The 20,316-nt window shown below is 37.5% G+C and overlaps 1 protein-coding gene across 2 annotated transcripts; it reads left to right on the top strand.

Annotated features, from left to right (window-relative positions):
* Nucleotides 1-497: 497 nt before the first annotated feature.
* LOC107808313 (uncharacterized) lies at nt 498-19,105 on the top strand. Of its 2 annotated transcripts, none has more exons than XM_016632824.2 (17): nt 498-1,073; nt 2,375-2,469; nt 3,158-3,277; nt 3,848-3,937; nt 4,012-4,127; nt 4,346-4,445; nt 6,816-6,887; nt 6,964-7,011; nt 7,087-7,164; nt 7,376-7,495; nt 9,216-9,321; nt 16,064-16,227; nt 16,394-16,528; nt 17,182-17,312; nt 17,588-17,650; nt 17,760-17,838; nt 18,765-19,105. In XM_016632824.2, the coding sequence occupies exons 1-17, from the start codon at nt 761-763 to the stop codon at nt 18,813-18,815; spliced, it is 1,881 nt and encodes a 626-aa protein (XP_016488310.1). In that variant the 5' UTR covers nt 498-760; the 3' UTR covers nt 18,816-19,105. The 2 variants fall into 2 exon arrangements, with proteins under 2 accessions (XP_016488310.1, XP_016488311.1); XM_016632825.2 differs by having other exon boundaries at nt 544-1,049.
* The last annotated feature ends 1,211 nt before the right edge of the window (nt 19,106-20,316 follow it).

Below are 20,316 nucleotides of genomic sequence, written 5' to 3'. Positions count from 1 at the left end.
TCCATTTTTCTTATTCCTCTAGAACAATCAATATTTTATTTGACTATAGCTTTTGTCTAAAAGTAAGATTTATATGTTAAATGTGCTTCAAAGGTATTAATAACACTGATTTGCATTGCACACCACCTAACTATTAGTCAAATTTAAAGAAAGAGATAAATCAGCAGATGACTAATTCAACCACTTCAAAGTCCCTCTCCTGAATAAAGAAGAAAGAAAAAAGTACCAATACATTTGAGGATAATCTTGTACTGTTATGTTAATCTTGTACTGTTACTTTACATTTGAGGATATTATATTATACTTCAAAAAATAGTTCAAATACATTTTTCCTATATAAAGGGAGCAAAATCACACTTTTCAATTAACTGAGATTAAATGTATTGACTCATATATGATAAAGGACCTCAATTAGCATTTACCAATAATCCAGGGACCAAAAATGCTATTACCCCATCAAATAATATAAAATCAAATTCAAACCCTAGGTGATATTTGGCTTTGTCTACTTTTTTTATTTTACAAAATATATTATATTTTAAAATAGAGTATAAAAAAATAGTGTCAACTTCCTTACAATAGTTGACAAGTAGAGAAAGGGGGAAAAAGTAGCAACTTTCACGATCATTGGCACTACGAAATTAGTAAAGTATAAACGTCACTCTCCATTGTTGAAGTAGCGGCGACTTCCAAATCCTAACTACACCCAATCGAACATTTCTCTTTTTGGGTTTGGGTGTTGGAATTCAGCCGCAAATTTATGCACATGAGGTGTTCGACAGTTTGCCAATCTGTAGCAAGCTGCATGAATATACCAAATAGTACTACTGGAAGTCCTTATCTTCTGCCAAAACCCGTTAAATTCTCTAACAGTGCATTGGTGTTACGCTCGCCTAGTTCGTATGCTCATGTAAATGGGTTCTCTTGCCGCTGCGCCACTACGTCGGTGCCACCTGGCGAAGATGTGTTCTCAGTTGTTACTTCTAACACAAAGTCTGAAGTGGATTACCTTGGTCAAAGCACCAAAGGCGATTTGAACCTCAATTTTGGTACTATTCCATACATCTCTACAAGTAAGCTCAAAAAAAGAAGAGGATTTTGGCCTCTTTGGTTGAGCTTTTGAATTGATTCTGATTAGTTAAGTATGTGTTGCTCATTGCTTAAAAATGCCAGTTTGATGCACTAAGCTTCCACATTTTTTTTGGGTTTGGTTGGGTTGGGGTGGGGATTGGACCATACATTGGGTCTTGTATGCAACGGTCCAAAAATACTCTTTAACACGGTGTAATATTGTCCGTTTTGGGCAAACGTGCACGCCTTTTCCCAAAAGGTCTTCATACCATTAATAAGTAAACCATTTTTCTTTTCTTTTTTACTTCCATGTGGTACTTTGTTCACACCCAACAATCTTCCCCTTGAAGTAAGTTACACATGGCTCATCACCATTCATGGGCTAATTTGGAAGTAATTGTGTGTCACCCACATGATCTTAAGTATTTACGGTCATCGAAGCCCAAAGGCTGTATATGCATCTTCAAAGTCGTAAACCTCGTAGACGGGCAAAGGTACTAAGTCGGGCCCCACGCCACACTCTGCCATCTCCATAGTCCCGCCAAACCGTTGGCTCTTATATCAGTTATTGGACTAAACGGCCCAAAGACACTGTTAACATGGTGTGATATTGTCTGTTTTGGGCAAAGCCCGCACGGTTTTCCCTAAAAGGCCTTACAACATTAATAGTATCCAATTCCTTATAAGTAGATCATTTTTCTTTGCTGCTTTCCACGTGGGACTTTGTTCACACACACTCAACAAGTGTTGTCCCAAGGTTCCCCTTCTACTAATCGCTTAATTCACAAAAAAGCTGTAGCTTTTAAATTGCTTATGGTTATTCAAATCCTCCTTTAGCCCTTTGTTCCAGTTTATATGATACTCTTGGTATTTTGGTTTCCGCTAATTATAATAAAGGTGACTATCAAGAATTTAACTTCAATGAACTATTCAAATTCTAAATTTGATTTGGGTTTTCTTGATCAAACTAATGTTTTAACCACTATTTCACTACACACTTATATAATACGCAAGTCAAATTAACAATCCAAACTTTGTGTCGAGGCAAAAGCATCATAAAATGGAAGATTTTGTAATGACCTGCATCGGAAAAATGAAAGTTTTATTGATCACTTGCATTTGATAATAATAATAATAATAAAAGGTGGCTTTGTAATGATAACTGAAGTTTTAATTATAATGAATGAAATTGATTATTCAAATTAAACAGAGCTTTAAATAGAAAAGCAAAAGAAAAGAAGATACAACTTTTGGTGTATATAGTAGGGTGTTTTCCTTATCATTTTACCTTCGAATGATGCAGGAATTGATGGCCAGGCACTGCAAGGCCCTATTGAGGAGGTGGCAAAAATGGAAGCTCAAGAAGCAGAGAACCTGCTTAAACACTTGGGCATTCCGGTGCTGTAATACTGACCTTGTCTTTGTATTGCATTTATCAAGTTAGCATTTTGTTGTGCGTATCACTTGCTGAAATTTCTTACAATGAGCAAACACTTTTGCTCCGTGTCATGTGCTTACTGTTTGCTATGAACAGTACCGTTCTTTTTTTGGATGTCAATTGGATGTGAAATTGCAACTAGACAATGGTCCATTTAACTGCGCTCAAAATTTATATGCTAATCAATTTTTTGTGTGTAAATGATCTTGTATGATTATGTACAAAGCTTCATCTTGTGATAATCATATAATTACTTGAAGTTTTTTTTAAGTGAATGACCGATTTAGTCTCTTAATTGGCTGAAGCTATAGTAGTAGATTCTTATGTTTCTTATCTTATCGTTAAATATGAGATTTAGCTTTTCCCCCTCTCAACTAGGGAAAAATTAAGCTTATGTATATCTCAGTGTTGAGAGAGGGACATGTGATTCTTGTGGGCTTTTCTGCATGTTATATTCATTGAAATGCTTTTACAGCATGAACTAAAAAAAGGCATTGTATCTTAGCATCTTATTTTGCTAACTGCTTGCAGTGTTTACGTGACATCTCTGATGTTTAAATCCACTGAAGATTTGTCACCTCTTATTTTGGAAGCAGCTGTAGCATTGGCATGTTGATCTTTGCAATATCTGACTCATGAAATGTGCAGGTTCCGCATTCTGCTCGACATTCCCCCCGTGGCATATTCTGCACACGCACATTAAATCTACGATCAATAAGTGTAATTGGTTACGATATGGACTATACACTGATGCACTATAACGTGATGGTAAGTTCTTGTTTCGTGTGACATATTAGTTTGTGGTTTCCTTTTTACAAATGCAGGCAAATGGTTCGTTGCATGTACATTTATTTCTTTTATTTACCACCCCGCATCTGTTATTTTCTTGATTTCTGACTTGCATAGGACAATGATATGCCAATGCTATGCAGGGAACTAGTCCTATAAGGCATCGTAGGCAGTTTTTATCCATATATCTGTTTTATTTGTTACTAATTCTTTTATCTTGGTGCCTTGTGAGGTTTATACTTCTTTTAGGTGTTAGAGGCTATTGAATTCTGATGAAAAGGAAAAAATGCTTTGTGTGTTATCAAAAAAAAGAAAAAGTGCTCTGTTTGCCCTAATTTCATTGACGTTGCTTGTTTGAGTTGCACTTTTTTTCAATTTTATTCTCTTAGGTTGTTGTTGGAAGTGCCATTGATTAGCATTTAGACTATAAAAGTTTTAATACATTGCTGTCATGTATATTCTTTTTTTTTTGTCCCTTGAGGAGCTTTAAATTGTCTTGTTTTTGTCATTGGTTACTGGTATAGTATGACGAAGTCCAATAATGTACAGGCCTGGGAAGGAAGGGCTTATGATTACTGCATGGAAAATCTGAGAAGTGTGGGTTTCCCTGTGGATGGGCTTGCATTTGACCCTGAACTGGTATAGTCTGACCATGTGATCATGTTAATGGTTTGTCTTTAATACCCATTTGAGGACATTTCATTGGAAAACAGGTGATTAGAGGTCTTGTAATAGACAAAGAGAAAGGTAACCTGGTTAAAGCAGATAGATTTGGGTATATTAAGAGGGCAATGCATGGAACGAGAATGCTCTCAACTCGAGAAGTGAGGTATGGCTTGGGATTTTGTGCCTGCTAATCAGTTCCAAATATCGATCCATATATCCATTTTTATAGCAAAGATGGTCCACAAATGTTGTTTTGCAAATTGGGAAAGTTTCAAATTTATTTGCTCCATGAAAATCTGAATGAATGTTCCACATTTTATGTGCTCTGTGGAAAATTGGGTAACATTTTGGGTAGCATCTCATATTTTCTATGTATGGAAGTGAGATTTACGGGAGAGAACTGGTTGATCTGCGTAAGGAGAGCAGATGGGAGTTCCTCAATACACTATTCTCAGTTTCAGAAGCAGTGGCTTATATGCAGGTAGATCACTTGGCCTCCCTCAATATACCATGCCATGACTGCCTACTAAATGACTTTATTTTTTCATGTTTGTCATATACATTTGTTAGGTTTTTTTATTGTGAAAGGATTTGTATGACTTCCATCTGTTCTTTATGCAGTTACTTTCCTATTAAAAAAAAGATCATTGTAGGTTGAGGGTTTTCATTAATCATTGTTTTATTTGTTATGTTTCTTTCTTTTTGGTTGAGGTGATTTGATTATCTGTTTTGTAATTGTTTTAGGGATCTTCTTGAGTTTGGTTTCTTTTTGAGCTATTTATTGATTGATAATAATTTAATGTTCTAGTTTGCTAGGATCAGAGGTTGTATGGCCTGTTTTATTGCCCTGGTTTATATCTTGGTGTCCTCTATAAACGCTTGACCATGAAGGGGATGGACACTCTTCATTCCTGAAAGGTCGCTTCGTTACTGCTCTCTGTTTTACGTTTCCTTCTCCACAGAGGATTCCAGCTAGCTCTGTTCCAACAACTTATTAACGAAAGTGTCATTGATCCTTGAGTTCTTTTTAGGAACTTTCTTAAACCAATTTTTCTTGAAGGTATTTCTGTCATTCCACCGCCTTATAAACTTCTGAATCAAGCAAAGATTTATGAGATTTCTTGATTTTAAAAAAAGATTGGAAGACGAGGGATGTCAAGACAAAGCTTCTTAAGGAAGCGCCAGCTAAGTATGGTGGTGAATTATAGTAAAATATGGTGAAAGTGGGCGGGTAAGTTATTAGGAAGAAGATACGATAGCGATTTTGTATAATAAATCTCTTTATTCTTTTTCCAAGAGTAGTGCATAATGCATTTCTGGCGGAGTAGAAGACTGTAAAGTTGTAGGCTAGTGTTGGCAATACTATGTAGGGACATGTTCAGAGAATGTTTAGTTTGAAAAGTTGTAATGCGATTGATGAGGGAGAAAGATTAAGGAAAAGACCTAAGATAGTCTCATGATTAATTCCATGTGTAGCTTGTCTCCTCAGGCTTGCAATCCTAAGAAAATGATTGTTGGAATAAGCACAACTGAGGGCTTGTGGACTATAGGTGCCTGGTTGAGCTGGAGGCTGATTTAGGTATTGTGGAATATCTTCCTTAAGTAGGTGCTTACTTTAGATGATCTCTTGACTTTGGGCGTCAGATTGTGGTGAACACGAGGTTTGTTATTGGTGCTTTTGCAGTTCAAAAGTGGATATTCTATAGTTGGCATGGCATGGATATTTTTTTCCGATAACTCTCGAGGGCTAGTATCGCACAGTCCGAAACTCGGATGATGATGGGCTCGCCCCTTTATCCTTCTCCACTAAAAGACTGCGCTTTTGTCTACGGCAAGGTTCGAACCCGTGCCGTACGCCTAATCAACACATCACGTGTTGCGCTCTACTGTTAAACCAAAGCCCTGGAGGCGGCATAGGGTATGGATATTGATTGTTTATTGGTTTATTCATATGTGATTTGCAAAGTATTTTTCTAGCTTTGTTCATGAAGCTACTTGTTTTTAATCCTTTCATAGAGGAGAACTTCTCCTAAAAGATGGTTTATCCTTTCTGTAGTTATATTTCCTTTTTTTATAGAAATGGAATACACTCATCTACCACGTATTTGCCAAAAGAGATTGATACCTAGATAGAAAGGACGTCTCCACAAACTGTGGTAAGAGGATAAAAATCTCTGTTTGACCTAAACTATTACTCATCCTACTTATAAGCTTCTCAGGCTCGAGAGGGCAACCTATGCAGAAGTGAAGAGAAGGTCAATTGCAGTCTCTTAGAGGTGCCTTGATATAGTTTGCAAAAGATTTTGGTCTTTGCCATTGCCCAAATTGATCAAAGAAGCGAACTCCGTCTTCAAAAAATATTCATTTCTCATCCCCTTTTCTACAGAAAGAATATTTTCCTTTGTTAAACAAGTTATAAACAAGCTGGAAAGAGAATCTTGCAGAGTTTTGCTCCATAAGATGCTAGATATGTATGCTGAAGTTTGATTGTTCGCAAATGGTTGCTTTAAATTTTCATTTTAAGTTTTTGTTCCGCATTCAGTTAATTTGTTGTTGAACCTGCAAAAGATGAGATCAGTCTAATAAGTAATGTTTACTGAAGTGGTTCTCTCTTTTGATAAACAAATTCTACGATACTCGTAGTACTACTCCTTTCGGTAGAGGCTGATATTTTGCTAAACTATATTTGGGTAAAGTTTCATCCAGTTGCTTGTTTCTGCTTAACGATGTTATATTCGAATTGCATAAATTTCTTGAACATCAGGGGTTTTAACAAAGAAGAATGTATCTAGCTCTAAGTATTGCTTCTTCAGCACTTTAGCCCTATGTCCTAGACACATCTCTTTTGCAGATGGTAGATAGGCTGGATGAAGGAGTTATAGGACCAGATCTCTGTCCACTTGATTATAAAGGGCTTTACAAGGTATGATTTGGATGCTGTGCGTGAATGGATTGTGATCTGAACCTTGAGTTTGCCAACTCTTTTCTATTCTATTTAGGCTGTTGGTAAGGCACTCTTCAGGGCACATGTAGAAGGTCAACTGAAGGTATGTGTTTCGTTGATCCATAGTTTCACATGTTGGGAGCTGGAAATATCACTCTAATCTGTGTCACCCATGCAGAGTGAGATAATGTCCAAACCTGAACTATTTGTAGAGCCTGATCCTGAGCTACCTTTGGCATTATTGGATCAAAAGGAGGTGTAACTCTATCCATTTGAATTAAATATCATTGTTCTATTTTAGAGCCTTGCATGAATAAACTTAATGATTTTAGCCTAGCAAGTCTGTAAAGGTACAATAAGACAATCAAGGGTGAGATTAAGTTGTCCAATTTCATATTTAATATTTATTTGAGCTCCTAACAAAAAAAGATGGTTGATTTAGCATCTAACATTTCATGTTTCGTCAGGCTGGGAAGAGGCTCTTGCTGATTACAAATTCAGATTATCATTACACAGACAAAATGATGCAGCATTCGTTTAATCGGTATCTTCCCAATGATATGAGCTGGCGAGATCTATTTGAGATGGTAAGTAGAACAAGATCACGATAATAGCTAATTTACTTTATCTCCAACAGTTAGCCACTTAAGTCTTGATCTCATAGTATTAATGCATTGAAGAGAAGATTATATAAAAGATAATTTTGTCTTGCCAAATGTCATAGTTAGAATTTGAGGGCTAACTATTTTGACTCTTTTATTGTGTGCTACAAATTAAAGTCCTCTTTCCATTTCCCAATCGTTCTGCTCATATTGAGTTCTGGACAATCAATGCATAAGTTCTCCTTGTTGTTGAGCTCCTCTTATGTTGTTAATTTTAAAAAAAGAACTTTGGTCTAACCCAACTCAAAAGTTAACTCATGATACGAGGATTACCCCGTATTCAATCCATTCCTTCAACCAATACAGGCCACCCCAATACCACGCACGCCTAGTGTTGACAATCCAGAGCGTGGACAACATGACATAGGGACCCAACATTTCATACATCAAGAATAAGGATGGGTCTGGCTCTGATGTCACGTTATGAAAATGTAGCAGGGGCATAAGCCAACTGCAAGGTAAGGATTGTCCAAGACCATAAGGAGACAACAACTTGTTTCCTCATTGAATTTGGGATACTCAACAGTTAAATTGGATGACATAAACTAAATGATTATTAATAACTCTTACCATATCCTACTTGGAAAGAATGGTGTTGCAACTTGCAAATTACAAGAAAAGAGAAAGAAAGAACAAAAAAAGGAAACCATGTAACTCTGACATAAAGGAGAGAACGATCACCTTTATTTGTATTTTTATTTTCTTTTTCAGTAATTTTTTCTTTGGCGATGGGCAAGTACAAAATATTTCTTAGCAGCTATTCTTTTGGACCTGGGTCTAACTCATCCACAAAACTAGTTCATGAACGAGGATTGTCCAATAGTATGTAAGGAAACAATAACTCATTAGCTTAGCCTATGTGGGACACTTAACAGTTTGGCAAAAGCTTCTTTTTCGTTCCCCCTTCATCTCTGTAATAAGTCATAGAAAGTACTTGCTTAACTGCCTTTCCTTTTTCCTCTTTGTTTTGGGGGTGGTGGTGGGGTGGTGGTGGTGGTTGGGTTTCCTTGCTAAATTCATATATGTTTGATACTTTTCAATTTTTTGTTAATTGTACGCTTTACTTCAAAGAAGCATGCTCTTCAATTCTCGCTCTTTGTGTCAACCTCCATGGACCTTGCAATTAAAATAACTAACTTTATTATTAAACCGACCTCCTAACATTGATATTCAACAAAAAGAACCAAACAATCTCGTTTGGATCACGTTTTGCATCATTATTTGGCGGACACACTTCTCTGAAGCGCATGGCTTCACCCATGAAGCGATAAGCCGATAACCCCTTGCTTCGCATTGTTTCATCTTTTTAAGTGACGAACCAATTGTTTTTAATTACACTGGGTGGCCTAGATATTTGTTTGGGTAGAAAATGACAATCCACAAGTTGGATGGTCTTTATGGATTGATTCTTGAGGACAATTAGCAGAATGATTGTTATCATTGAAAGAAACTCTAGAAGGGAAAAATGTCAAAAATTGTGTGGGGTTGGAGCTAGTCTTTTTTGAAATCCTTTTATTAGTAAGAATTTTTTCTAGTCTGGTAATATTGCATTTATGAGGTCTTGTTTTCTCTGTCCAGTGATTAATTTATTGAAACATTAAATGGTTCTGTAACTAAATCTATTTTCCTTCTTTATCATTTGCAGGTTATAGTCTCATCTAGGAAGCCGGAATTCTTCCAAATGTCCCACCCAATGTATGAAGTTGTGACTGGTGAAGGTCTAATGCGTCCTTGTTTTAAGGCTCGCCCAGGTGATTAATTCTTCTAATTAATGATACGAAAATCATCCCTTATTTTGATAAGTAAATGAAATCATCTCCTCCTTATGTCTCATTCTAGCACAATTTCTTTTTCTAACATTTTTCGCCATCTCTGTATATGGTTGGCAAATGAGCCAGATGAGATCCCAGTGGAATTTTGAAAGGACGCGGCCGGAACAGCCTTGGAGTGGCTTACTGGATTGTTTAATATCATTTTTAGGACGAAGAGGATGCCCAAAGAATAAGGTGGAACTTGATGATTCCGTTGTACAAGAACAAAGGTGAAGTCCAGAATTGCAACAACTTTAGGGGTATCAAGCTGCTGAGTCATAGTATGAAAATTTGGGAGAGGGTGGTAGAGAGGAGGGTGCGGAGGAGAGTGTCTATTTCTGAGAACTAGTTCGGATTCATGCCGGGGCGGTCGACTACATAAGCCATTCATCTTGTGAGGGGATTGATGGAGCAGTACGAGGAAGAAGGACTTGCATATGGTGTTCATTGACCTAGAAAGAACTTATGAAAAAGTTTCGAGGGAGGTTCTATGGAGATATTTGGAGGTTAGCGGTGTTCCGGTAGCATACACTAGGGTGATTAAGGACAGGTACGATAGAGCTAAGACCGAGTGTGGACTGTGGGAGGAGACTATGAACATTTTCCAGTGGTAATAGGGTTGCATCAGAGCTCTGCTCTTAGCCCATTTTTATTCGCCCTAGCGATGGATGTGCTGATGCGACACTTTCAAGGGAAGGTGTCATGGTGTATGTTATTTGCAGATAAATAGTGTTGATTGACGAGACGTGAGGCGGGGTTAACGGTAGGCTGGAGGTTTGGAGACAGACTCTGGAGTTTAAAAGTTTCTAGTTGAGTAGGAAGAAAACAGAGTATTGGAGTGCAAGTTCAATGATGGGATGCATGACGCCGAAATGGAAGTGAAGCTTGATACACAAGTCATCCCTAAGAGAGATAGTTTCAAATATCTTGGGTTTGTATTCCAAGGCAACCGGGAGATTGACGAGAATGTTACACATCGTACTGGAGCAGGGTGGATGAAATGAATGCTCGCTTATGGTGTTTTGTGCAGTGTTTTGGAAAGCGTTAAGCGCAAAAAAGCGACGAGGCCTCGCTTCACAGAAGCGAGAAGCGAAGCGCACGCTTTTTTGCTGTGAAGCGCAATTTAACACATAAATAAAAAAAATAGGCATAGATAAATGGCTAAGAACTCATTAAAAATAACACATTAAGCAAATGTTTCAATTCTTGAATCAAGAAGCAAATAATAGATGCTAAAGCTAGATAGTGAATAATCCTCAAAAGTCATAACATATTAAGCAAGTGCAAAACAAAATCACAAAAGGAGCAACATCCTATTCTTCAACAAGATCTCCAAACTCTTGAAGCGTCATCATGTTCGAGTTATTATATTGGTCATCATCATCTTCTTCTTCATCGGAGCTTCATTAATTAAGGTTCTACTTGTACATGTACTTTTACTTGTAGATACTCTTTCTTTGCTCCTTAAAGTACTTCCCCTAAAACCATAAACATTCTCTTCAACTCCACTTGCCATAGCAACATGACCAAAAGTGAGACCTTCTCCTTCAAACACTTCTTCTTCTTCATGATTTTCGGGGCCTCCGGTTAACCATTCATTTGCTTCATCAATGTTATCCAATAAAATTGGATCAATGTTCTATTATATTTTACGAACACGAGATCATTGAGTTTCTTTAGCTCAAGTCTGTTCCTCTTCTTAGTATGAATCTGCAGATGTAGAAAGTAACTAAGAGGAGTACTTAGGACAATTGAGATAAACTTTAATTTAGTAATAATGTAATATAGCTTCTCACATGTTCATAAACACTCCAATTTCTCTCGCATCCGGATGAGCTACTAGCTAAGCTTTGAACTCTAATAGCAAATTGTTGCAAGTTAGGAATATCATAACCAAATTGCATCCACCATTCAACTGTAGAAGTATTATTTTAGAAGTTAATAACTTGAAAGTTAAAGCTCTAAAGAGTAAAACAATTGAAAAAAATTGCTCACCCTGTGCCAATTTGGTTCTGCCTCTAATGGTCGAAGCTAATCCAAGAATTCCATCGGCTTGCATATACACACCAAGCTCTTGCCCTATTTTGTCTTGCATCGCTTCATCTGGCACCAACTTCGCAACACATGCATGGTACCCCTTCCAAATGTTTAAATCTAAAATCTTGTTCTCATTGTTTGTGTAAAACAATCCGGGGTTCAAAATATGCCCTGCTGCATGTAAAGGTTGATGAAGCTGATCATCCCACCTTTTATCAATGATTTCAAACACTCTCTCATATTTCCTCCTATCATGATCACATGCCTTCTCAATAGCTTCTTTAGCCCTATCCATGGCTTCATAAATGTATCCCATTGGTGGTTTTTCTCCCCATCCACCAAACGAAGTACACTAACCAAAAAATTACCAACTTTAAGTGCTTGAACAGTGTCATTCCAAAAATATGGACCAATAATAAATCTCGCAACTTCTTTCCCAAGAGCTTCCTTTGCATAGATACTCTCACTCCATTCGGTTGACAAGACCAACGTTCGCAAATTTTGCTTTTGCAGGTAAAAGGTATGCAAGGTCAAGATAGCTGTTGCGAATCTTGTCTTAGCCGGTTTCACCAAATTTCTTTGTTTTGTGTATCTCTTCATCATGTTCAACAACAACGGCCTTTGACTAATGTAAGAATGTATCTTGATCGCCTTAGCAAAAACTGTACGAAGTCAAATTTCATAGTTAATAAGTATAAGCTATTAACATTAAGGTTAAAAATTTAAAATAGAAAATAAGAACCGCTTGTTCACCTGTAGCATATGGGGCTAACTTGAAAATGTCACCAAACATCAAGTTGATACAATGTGCAGCACAAGGAGTCTAATAAATATTTGGGAAAACTCCTTTCAACATGTCACCCGCTTTTTTATTCTCACTTGCGTTATCAGTGACAACTTGAACCACATTTTCCGGTCCAACATTCAATATTGTCTTCTCAAACAAGTTGAACATTTTATTGGAATTGGTTGAGGAGTCACTAGCATCATAAGATTCAAGAAACACACTACCCCTCGGAGAATTCACCAAAACATTAATGACCATTTTTCCATTTTTTGCAGTCCATTTGTCCATCATAATGGAACAACCATAAACTTTTCATTGCGCCTTATGCTCCTCGACAATCTTGTCTGTCTTCTCCACCTCCTTTTTTAGACAAGGAACTCTTACTTCGTGATTTGTAGGGGGCTTCATTCTCGGGCCATATTGGCCAACGGACTCAATGAATTCACCAAAACTATCGGTGTAATTCACACAATTAAAAGGGAGCCCCGCATCATACATCCACCTTGCAAAAGCATCTACATCACGCTCCCTCAAACTCTTCCTACAAGATTCTAAGTCAACATCTTCACCCTTTCTCTTTTCATTTGGTTTTTGTGAGAAAAAAAATTAAGAGGACCTTTCACATTGCTACTGGTGGTAGATGATCCACTTCCACTTGTTGAATTCTTTCTTTGAGATTTAGAGGGAGGTGGCCTCATTATATCATTGACTTCATCGTCATCCTCATCCATTTGACTATCTTCGCCAAGAAGATTAATCATAGATGCTCCATGGCTCATTGGATTTTTTAACTCATTTTTTTCTCAACATAATCTCTCATTTCTTTCTTAACAGTAACCGGAACACTTGGACATTCTTTGACATCTCTAAAACCACTGATTAGATGTCTCTTCTGACGATGTATTCCACCGTTATAAATTTTTTGACAAAAGATACATTGCACTCTTGAGTTATTATTGCCAACTGCAACTCCATACGCCCAAGCTGGATCTCTTTTTTGGCTTGATGCCATTGAATAATCAAATTAAATTTACTACAATCAACAACCAAAAAAAATTATAATTAATTCACAGAACAAAACAGAAAACAGAGCATAAAGGGCACTTTTAATAACAGAAAACAGAGCATAAAGAACACTTTTAATAACAGAACAAAAAGAAGTCATTTAGGGCAACATATGAGCGCTTAATCTGGAGAAAAAAATTGAAAGAAAAACAGAAGAGAAGAAGAATAACAGAAGAATACAGAAAACATAGCATGAAGAAGAAGAACAGAAGAACAAAAGAAGAAGACTAGAAGAACAGAAGAAGAAGAAGAAGAAGAAGAAGAAGAAGAAGAAGAAGAAGAAGAAGAAGAAGAAGAAGAAGAAGAAGAAGAAGAGACGAAGAAGAAGAAGAAGAAACTTACCTGTTTTGGAGCAGGAGTGGTCTGTCGCAGACTAGAAGAAGAAGAATTGAAGAAGAAGACTAGAAGAAGAAGAAGAAACTTACCTGTTTTGCAGCAACAGTGGTCTGTCGCAGTGTCGCTGGAGTTCGCTGGGCTGGAGAAGAAGACCAGCGAATGTTTTGGTAACAGATGCCTTTGGAGCGTATGTTTATTTGCCCAAAATTTTTAAAAAAGCCCTAGCTTCAGTTAAGCGAGCTTTTTATCGCTTTTCTTAACGCGTCGCTTCTCGCTTAAGCACGCTTTTCTAGTGTGAGTCGCTTTTTTTCTAGAAAAGCGTAACCCCTGCGCCTCGCCTCGCTTCGTCGCTTAAAGCGAGAAGCGAGCGCTTTTAATAACCCAAGCCAAGAAGCAAAAGACGTATAGTTTATGATAAGAATGGACCTTGGGCCTAACTCAACCCCAAAAGCTAGCTTATGAGGTGAGGATTGCCCAAGACCATATATATAAGGATCAGAGCCAGACCCATCCCAATTTATTGTTACCGATGTTGGGCCCCATTCATATTGTCCACGCTCCAGTTGCAGGCCAGGGCGTGGAGGGGGAGGGGGTGTTGAGTTGTATCCCACATCGGTGGGTTATGAGTATTTTGGTCTCCTTATATGACTTGGGCAATCCTCACCTCATAAACTAGCTTTTGGGGTTGAGTTAGGCCTAAGGTCCATTCTTATCAACTTAAAAGGAAAGTTCTACAGAGTGGTGGTTAGACCGACCATGTTATATGGCACCGAGCGTTGACCAATCAAGAAATCCCATATCCAGAAGATGAAAGTAGCAGAAATGAGGATGTTGAGATGGATGCGTGGCATACAAGGAAAGATAGGAATATGAATGAAGTTATTAGGGACAGGGTGAAAGTGGCACCTGTGGAGGACAAATTGCGGGAATCAAGGGTGAGATGGTTCAAGCATGTGAAAATGAGAGACGTAGATGCCCCGGTTAGGAGGTGCGAGAGGTTGATCATGGCGGGTTGAGTACAGGTAGAGGTAGGGTCGAAGAAGTACTTAGGGATAGGTAATTAGGTAGGACATGGCATTGCTTCAGCTTACCGAGGATATGTCCCTCGATAGGAAGATGTAGTGGTCGAGTATTAGGGTTGCAGGTTGATAGGTAGTCAAGAGTTTCTCGTAGTCTTACATGTAGTATTAGTACTATTTTTCTATTTTCTTATTCTTAGATGTTTATTGTTACTCGTTTTGCCGTTCGCTTCCGTTATCTTATTACTTTGTTGTTGCTATGGTTTGTTGCTTCTTTTTCACTATTCCTTGAGCCGAGGGTCTATCGATAACTGCCTCTCTACCTTCACAAGGTAGGGGTAAGGTCTGCATACATATTATACTCCCCAGACTCTACTTGTGGGATTACACTAAGTTTGTTGTTGTTGTATATGGTTGGCTTAATGTGTAACTTTTGTTTTATTTCTCAATGAAATTTGCTTCTTATTGATACATTTCAATTATGAAAGTAGTTGGATTTTAAAGGTCACCATATCCTCGGATGGCATACCATGGAGTAAGACTTGAATAATTGGATTAGACTTGTCAAATTTAGTTTCTTAAGTTCCAGTAAAGCCTACAAACATCTTAGCTTAGTTCAGGGCTTCAGGATTTTCAAGGAGTAAGTATCCGAAACAGAAAGAAAAAGAAGGATGAAACAAGCTAACTGATTAATGGGGTGGTAGCTAATTTTAACAATGCTTAAATGTAATTGTTACATATATTAAAAGAGAAACAGAAGATGGATATTTAGAGAAGGAAAGGCCGAAAGGGGAACGGATAATCTCATTGTTGAAATTATTCTTCATATTTATCTGTTTATACCTGAGGAGTACATACTGCTTTTACGGCGATGAAATAAAGCAGCTTGCAGATGACGGAAACTTAATTGCCTTGGGAAACTTTGAGTTAGAGAAATTCTGCTGCTAAAGATTCGCTTGGAGTTTAAGCTATGTTCCTAGTGTAGTTATCCTGTTGTGGGAGAAGCATGGTGACAGCTGACCGAGTTTTCGATAATGGGCTGTCATTAAAACTACTAAAGGACTGCGTAGGGCCCATAAGAACTGGCACAGTAGCCCAACAGCATGACCCTAACAATGTATTTTGACCCAGAAAAAAGGGTAGGAAGAAAATAGAAATTGATTATCCTCCGATCTCGTCATGCAAAAATGATGTTATTTCTGGATGTAGGATTCTCTTTGTGCTTGAAATACCTCTAAAAAGTTTCTTGCTTTTGATTTAGGATCTGAATTTTGTAGGTGTTAGGCTTCTTTGAGTTTTCACTTGTCAGGAGTTTTCTCCGGCGATCACCATAACATTTGGCCATTGATAATATTTCATAGTTGCTATTGAACATGGACAGGACTTGTCCTTCCTACAAGCCGCAGCTAATTTGCTGGAGTTAATAATTTTCTTATAGGTGGGTTGTACTCTGGAGGAAGCGCTCAGATGATTGAGAGTTCTCTCAATGTCCATGGAGATGAAATCTTATATGTTGGTGATCATATATATACGGATGTAAGCGTATCCAAGGTCCATCTCCGGTGGAGAACTGCTTTGATTTGTCGAGAACTAGAAGAGGAGGTTAGTTAATCTTCGTTAGATCTTTGGGATTGGGTCTTTCCCTTTTGGCTCCATTAGTTGGATTTGGGGGTTCCATTTGGTGGAATCTTTTGGAGTTTAGTATCTTACTTGCTTTCTATTTCAGTGTTATTCAGTATCTTACAAGCTTTTAATTCTTATTCTGCAGTATAATGCCTTAATTCATAGTCAACAACATCGAGCTACTTTGATTGATCTTATCAATCAAAAGGAGGTTCTAGGTGATCTTTTTAACCAACTTAGGCTTGCTCTTCAGAGGAGAACCATGGGACGTCCTGCACAGGTAAGTTTGCTATATCTACCATATATATATTCTTGCTCTTTTGTAGATTAACCTTAAATATTCTTCCTCCCGTTTCATGTTTGCAAGTAATGTCTTCAAAATTCAATTTTACATGTTGCTTGGAACTATGCAAATCAAATGCAAAGTATCACCTGTTAACTCTTGATATTGTATTACGTATCTCATTGAAGGTGTTTACTGCAATGGCAAGCTGAACCTACAGGATTACAAGTTGGTAGAAAGAGTTAATCCTTATTTTTCTGGAAACCATCGAAAGGAAAATGGATGCCTGCAAATTGTATTACAATGTAGCTTTGAAACAGAGTACAACACTCTGTCAGATCATAAGCAGTTTGTTTGAGAATTTCCCTTCTATAGTTCTTTCTCACTTTTCTGGTGGATTATTCTTCGGGGGGAAAATATTGAACTGGATGTATGTTGTGTGGGAATATACTTTTTTATGCTGTTGTTATAGTTCTGTTTTGCTATAGTCTTTAACCAGTATCTGGAAAAAGACAAAAAAGGAAGAAAAAGGTCTGGCTCTCTAACAAGGCTATTTGCAATGTCTTAGTAACTTATGTAGGTTCCTTTGTCCTATCATTTTGTTACTTGATGTAACCAATTTAAAGATGTATTGCCTTATTATGCATCAGACCCTTGCTGCCACACATATGGAAGATAATGAACTCACAGAAAGCATGCAAAAGCTACTTGTCGTTATGCAGAGGCTAGACCAGAAAATTGGTCCAATGTTGGATGAGGACGGAGAGCTTTTCAATAAAAGGTGATTTGGAGATTTTTCTTTTGGAGTTACCTGTCTCTTCAATTCAGCCTCAGATTTCTTACAGTAGTTTTATTTATGGTTTCATTAGCTCTTAGTTGATATTTTAATGTTCAGAGTGAGTCAACATCACCTCGACCAAGTTTAACGTATAAAGGTTGAAGGAATGTTTACTTGCAGATCTGCATGTTTTCTCGATGAGCTCACAGGAATGGTTTCTTTTTCAATTTACGAATTTGGACTTGAGGGTAATCTATCTGCCTTATTTTCTCTTTCAGGTGGGGTTATCTTTCGCGTGCAGGTCTGTGGGATAAAAGCCACTTGATGCGTCAAATTGAGAAGTATGTCAATGTGCTGTGAAAATTTATGTCATTTCCCCTATTAATTGATGGTAAAATATTTTTGTAAGTATCTGGACTGTTTTTACATCTTTTTAACTTGAAACTGCAGATATGCTGATATTTATACTTCCAGAGTTTCAAACTTCCTCCACTATACACCTTTCATGTATTTCCGTGCCCAAGAACAGGTATTCAAGGGTTGCTGGTAACTGTGCATGAAATTATGAGTGCTCTCTAGTAAATAACATCAAGCAAGATTGATTTCTTTTGAAACCTATTACTCCCTCCGGCCCGAATTAATACGACACTCCTTCCGTTTTGGAATGTTCATGAATATTTGAAACTAAAAAATTGGGTTTGAGGTGAAACTTTTTTCTGCTTTCCTAGAGCACGTCTCATTCATGCTAGGAAATCTGTATTTTAAATAATAAGTGGTTGCCCCTTATATCAAGTCCTAGTTTGCTTTCAAAATGCTTACATCTAGTTGGCTGGTTGTATTTATCTATTTCCAATTCTTGGTCATGCCTCAGAAGATTTGATCCAGGGGTAATCCAGAGTTGTCCAACAAAACCTTGGCCTTCTAGTGGTCACTATAGTAAAGGCTCACTTGTATGAGAGTTTGCATTTCCTGTTTCTCTACGTCTTGTCACCCAGAAATTTTGGATAGTTATTACTTTTTGAGATGTGTTTTCTTTTCTTTGATATAATGATAAGACACACCAATAAGTTACAGAATTTATTTTTTGATGGATAAAATTACTCTCTTTGAAGGTAAGCTCTTTACTTTACCAAAAAAATAAAATAACCTTTTTGAAGTTCTGGTGTAATAGAATGCCTGCAACATAGCTAGTTCTGGAACAAACTAATCCCTTGGGATAATGGCTGGACTATTTCATCGAGCAGCACTAATATTGTTCTGTAAATTAAAATGCATCTTCCATTTGTGGCAGCTCTAGCTCCATTTAGTGGCTTTTTCTTTTCAATCTTTTCTTGTTTGTTGGACAGTGAGCTTGTGGTTACAGTTCAGATTGAGTATTCTCTGCTAATCACTGTAGTCTCTTGACATTTGGACCAACATTTTCTCTCTTTCTAATGTACTTCTTTCTTCATGCAGAATCTCGCCCATGATTCATACACATTTGACCATCTACGGCGTGATAATTAACAGGAGTGGTGGAATCTCATTGTAGCTCTATGGCTAGTTCTCAGTTGTATATTAGATGTTAAATTTGGCATCGTCTCTCCTCCACCCTTGTACTCCAACCCCACACCTGCTTCAACGTGCTGTTGCAGGAATCCAGTATCTGCTATCCAATGGCATAGCTATGTTATTGTACAAGTAAACAACTGAGACAGTTCATAATAATCACTAGAAAAACCTAAGTCATCAAAGCCGTCCTGCCAGTTCATTGTATTGACTTATGTTTTAGTGAAATGTAGCTCTCTTTGACATTCTCACTGCATCTGTTTTTACTATTCAGAAGACTTTTTGGATTTGAGAACTTGCCAGATTTTATATTGATATCAATGGCGACTTTGTTGGATATTGTGGAACAGCATGGAGTTATGGAGAACCCCCCCCCCCCCCCCCAACTCCACCAATATTCTTCTAATTTCTTATTCATGGTTCTTTATTATTACATGCTATGCCATTCGCGTCCGTTACCATATTACATTGTTGTTACTATTGTTTGTTGCTTGGTTGCTTTATTTTCACTGTTCCTTGAGTCGAGGGTCTATTGGAAACAAACCTCCCTATCTCTATAAGGTAGGAGGTAAGGTCTGCGTACACACTATCCTCCCCAGACCCCATTTATGCGAGTACACTGGTTTTTATTTTTTTTAATTTTATGTTGTAATGAGCCAGCCTTTAATAGGCTTCCAAGATGTGCAGCAGTATATCTCCCGAGCCATGGATCCTTTCTGTTCCCAAGAGTTTGTGTGATTCTGGTTATCTTTCTAAATTCATTCCTCTATCTGCTGAAGAATTGTGTCTATGTTGGCGGATTAGTCGAGTGTGCCAGTACAGCCTACCAATTCCAAGCCCTGAGGATGATTATAATCCAAATCCATCCAGCATAGGTGGCTAAAGTTGTCCGCTTATGCTAGACTTAGATTAGTTAAATGAGTTGTAGTGTCTTAAACAACAGGATTAATTGTGTCATCCCCTCCACAAAGACCAGTTTAATGATTGAGCAAACTCAGCTATCTTTACGACTCTGGAGTAGAAGTCAAGTGATTTTTGTCTGGTAATTGCAGTCAAGATCTTGGATTATCCTACTCTCTTTGAATTAAATAAAGCAGTAATTCAGAGACAGAGGGTTTAATCTCTTACTGTGAACATCCAAAATGATGGTATCTTACTTTACCAGCTCCACCTTTCTAGAATAGCAACCCCTTTCTTAACAAACCTTTGTTGTTTAAATCATTTTCTTGCTCTTGTATCCATATAGTTTGACAAATCATAGATGTGAAAGCCGATAAGAAATGTTATTTGTTACTCCCTCTGTTTCAATTTATGTACTTATTTCTTTTTAGTCCGTACGAAAAAGAATAACCTCTTTCCATATTTAGAAACAACTTATGTACCTCATTTTATACCACAAGTTAGAAAGTATTCTTTTTTTTCTTAAACTTTGTGCCCAATCAAATAAGTTCACGTACGG

The sequence above is a fragment of the Nicotiana tabacum genome, chromosome 20 (assembly GCF_000715075.1).
Source record: "Nicotiana tabacum cultivar K326 chromosome 20, ASM71507v2, whole genome shotgun sequence".
In the NCBI taxonomy this organism is placed as follows: Eukaryota; Viridiplantae; Streptophyta; class Magnoliopsida; order Solanales; family Solanaceae; genus Nicotiana; species Nicotiana tabacum.
This window is presented reverse-complemented; position numbering and strand designations above follow the sequence as displayed.